Genomic DNA, 3552 nt, shown 5'->3' with positions numbered 1-3552 from the left:
ATCCACAAGATAATTTGATATTGAAATTAACCTAAATACAATTGGATTACAATGACCGAATAAATTGTTATAAAAGTAAATGATAAAACCTTGGATGAAACCCTAGGTGAGGAATAATTTAGACCATGATGAGTGTCCTCATCCTATGCTATGAGACACCATGACCTAAAATTAGCTCAATCTAAATATAAAAAAGCACTCCTAAGTTTAACTTAAGTACATAATAAAATAAAAAAGAGACCTAAGTAATTTATTGATAATTAACTAATTACTAGATTGTTAATCTATTTACTCTAGCAAAATCACTATGTACTATAAATTTGAATCCTTGTAGTTTTTCCATGCTCTAACATGAAAAAGATTTTAAAATCTCTTGAACTACCTCTCATGATCATAGTCTAATCTTCTAATTTTCTAATGAATAACTTGATAAAGACATGCTCAATAAACTATGTAAGATCCTATTTTGTCAACCATGCTAATGATGTAAATGCTAAAAGTTTATGCTATAATTTGATGAAATTGTTCAATGAGATTATTCAATCAATACTAATTACTTTAAGGTGTTTTGGAATACATGTTGATGGTTGATGGTAAAATAATAAATAAAAATGATTCAAGAGTAGAACATTTGAAGTTTGAAATTAAGAGAGATGGTCATAACATAGTTTAGACTAGAAGATATATTTGTATGCATGACCTTGTTTAAGAAAGCAAAAATTCTAAGAAATTTCAACTAATCTTATTAGTAACTGACATAAAACTAGTTAAAGAAATAAATATAAATGACAACGTTTAGTTTGGTAGTGTGGTGGTGCTAGTGGTTGACGTAAGGATAATAATTTAGTTAAGGTGCTCAACCACTGAGCCCTTTCCCCTAAATAACAACATACCACAACACAAAAGACCAACACCAATCAAAAGACACCACAAACACAAACACTTAGAAAAGAGAACAGACCAATACCTGAATAGTTATGAATTATATTGTTATTGCACAAATTTTAGTGTTGAAACAAACATTTTATATTACTCACAATACTCCAAGCTTATATAAACACTTTACACCACTAGAAATGTTTATTTTGCCATCATTACATAACCATATTATATTATAATTAAATATCTGTTTGGTACATGCTCATCGTTAATATCACCTGCACATACATAACGTTCCCTTTCTTCATTCTTATTGTCATTTTTTACAATAACAATGACCTTTTCCACCCGCCATGGAAACATCTTGTATTAATAAGTTGTTGAAACTGATAATATAACTCTTGCATATAAAACATACACAACAGTTCTATAAAATCTCTGATAATCCATGTTGGAGTAAACCAAATGGTCTTACTACTAAACCACACAATTGATATTCAAACATGACTGCAGAAAATATATAGATCTCGGGGGTTACTGTGAACTCCTTGCATTTATGTAGCGCTATTTTATTGCAAGATGGTGTGAAATATAGTTGACAGAAGGTTTAAAGAGATGAAAGACTGAGCGGAGGATCCAAGTGAAGCACAAGAGTCATGGCTGTAGTTTTGTTTGTCACCACGCCTCTGTGCAGAGCAATTCTGTACTTTCCTCCACACAGTTTCTGCACCATTTTACAGATGTATTTTTTCATCAGTTTCCTTGAAATTCATAAAACTTACAGCTAACTCACTGCAAAGGATTTTTTAAAGTTATACTTACCACAAGAGATTCTCCAAGATTGATAACAAGAGCGCCAGGAACAGGGGCAACAGAGATCCAGCCCCCATTTTTTTTCTCAACTTGTAAGCCATCACAGACATTATCTTGAACAAGAATAGTAATTGCACCATGGTCTGTGTGTGCATGAGTGCCCAGTACTTTATCTGGATGTGGGCATGGTGGATAGTAATTTGCTCTGTAGAAAAGATTGTAACCTGCAAATTCCTTGCCCAGACAGTCACTGGGCATCCCCAAATCTTCTGATATTATGCTCAGAAAATGTGTCATAAGTTTGGTAGACTCCTTTCCAAGCTCTTCTATTGATTCCCTGCATATTAAAACCAGAAGAGCAGAGTTGCAAAGTAAAACAATATGCCAAGGAATTGAAGAGTTTTGAGCTGTTTTTGGGAAAGTAAAACAATATGCCAAAGAGCTAGAAGAGTTCTGAGCTGTTTTTGGCAAAGTAAAACGATATGCCAAAGAGTTAGAAGAATTTTATCTGCTTTTTAGGAATATGTGTTTGATAATTAAGTTTAAAGAGTATATTTTAAGCTTTGATTTGTTTAGGTGGCTCATCTAAAATTGTATTAATAGATGGAGAAGCTAGTGCAATTTTAAATGAATTACGTAAACAAGTTAAAGCTTAGAGTGTATCATTAAGCTAAAAATTAAAATTGTAATAGTTTGAATGTGTTAACAAAGACTCTTATCTTTTTTAATTTTAAATTTGACAATCATTTATATATCAAAATAATAATATTTGATATAAACATAATATTTTTCAAAATAATTGCAGATTAAATCTTTAAGAACAATATGAATTGAGCTTCCGTCTAACCTATAGTCTGTGGGTGTTGAAGGCCACAAATGGCGAGCCTTGAGGGAATCAGGAGCAAGGAAGGCATAGAGGGAATCCATCCAGTCACTGTACTGGCCTCTGAAGCCCTCTGTACGTCCATAACCAGCGATCTGATCAGTTTTCCCTTCTTCTCGAGCCCATTTCAGTTTTTCTTCTACTGGAAGCTCAAAGAAGCCTCTTGCTGCTTTCCTTGCGTTCTCCACCACATCTAGATGAATCCCATGATTCACCACCTGTTATCGATCAATCACAAATGGGTCTCAAACAAACTAATTGTAACTTAAAATTCATTTGTCAAATCAAATTGGTGCTAATTCTATATGTCACCTGGAAGAATCCCCATTCCTGACAGGCAGCAGAAATCTTCTGCTTTTGTTGGTGAGGAGGCTCACTCATATCAACTAATGGCAGCTCCTGAAACACACCATCTTCAAGCAAGGGCATGTCTTTGGCTTGAACAAGAAACTCCTGGGGCACTTCATTGAGGTTCTGAACGTAATGCTCAGTTATGCTTGCCATATCTGAAAGCTTGTGTGGAAGTTCTGAATCCTGGGCTTAGTCATATATAGGTACATCGAATGAGCTTTGTTGTCGGTGGCCATGAAAGTGGTCTAAGAGCAAGTGTCGCCGTGAAAGAAGGGCATGCCAGACAGCTTTACTTGTGGACCTGCCTACGACGACAACAAATATATGATATAATACTACGGGCTCTTTAAAGTACTGTGAGCTCATAAGTATTCAATGCAGATGTGGAGTGGGTAAGATGTTAAATCAGACGAAATTTTCTATATTGTGATCATAAGTCACCGGCTTAAACGAAAATAGGAACTTTCATTGAATGGTACCAGCTGTATATCAGCTATTAATGGTAAAACTAAATGAGAGTGAGGAAATAACTTCAAATTTCCTATCAAAACCATAAAATAAGATAAAGGAAAGATAGAGCTTATTTAATGGAAAGATAGAATTGCATTCTAATTATATGGTTTTGG

At 34.1% G+C, this 3552-nt stretch overlaps 1 protein-coding gene across 1 annotated transcript; it reads right to left on the bottom strand.

Annotated features, from left to right (window-relative positions):
* Positions 1-1079: 1079 nt before the first annotated feature.
* Positions 1080-3138, bottom strand: LOC131044130 (flavonol synthase/flavanone 3-hydroxylase). Its single transcript, XM_057977384.2, has 4 exons — positions 2888-3138; positions 2540-2793; positions 1702-2029; positions 1080-1603 (listed from the first exon to the last, which is right to left on the bottom strand). Exons 1-4 carry the CDS (start codon positions 3077-3079, stop codon positions 1487-1489), a joined length of 891 nt encoding a protein of 296 aa, XP_057833367.1. The 5' UTR covers positions 3080-3138; the 3' UTR covers positions 1080-1486.
* Between the last annotated feature and the right edge of the window lie 414 nt (positions 3139-3552).

The sequence above is a fragment of the Cryptomeria japonica genome, chromosome 9 (assembly GCF_030272615.1).
Source record: "Cryptomeria japonica chromosome 9, Sugi_1.0, whole genome shotgun sequence".
NCBI classification, from domain to species: domain Eukaryota; kingdom Viridiplantae; phylum Streptophyta; class Pinopsida; order Cupressales; family Cupressaceae; genus Cryptomeria; species Cryptomeria japonica.
Note: the sequence above shows the minus strand (reverse complement) of the source record. Positions and strands in the feature narration are given on the sequence as shown.

Coding starts and splice junctions, on each gene's coding strand:
- LOC131044130 (XM_057977384.2), bottom strand. CDS start 3,079: ATGGCAAGCATAACTGAGCATTACGTTCAGAACCTCAATGAAGTGCCC. Junction 2,794..2,887: donor AGGAATGGGGATTCTTCCAG/GTGACATATAGA, acceptor GATCGATAACAG/GTGGTGAATCATGGGATTCA. Junction 1,604..1,701: donor ATCTTGGAGAATCTCTTGTG/GTAAGTATAACT, acceptor AAAATGGTGCAG/AAACTGTGTGGAGGAAAGTA.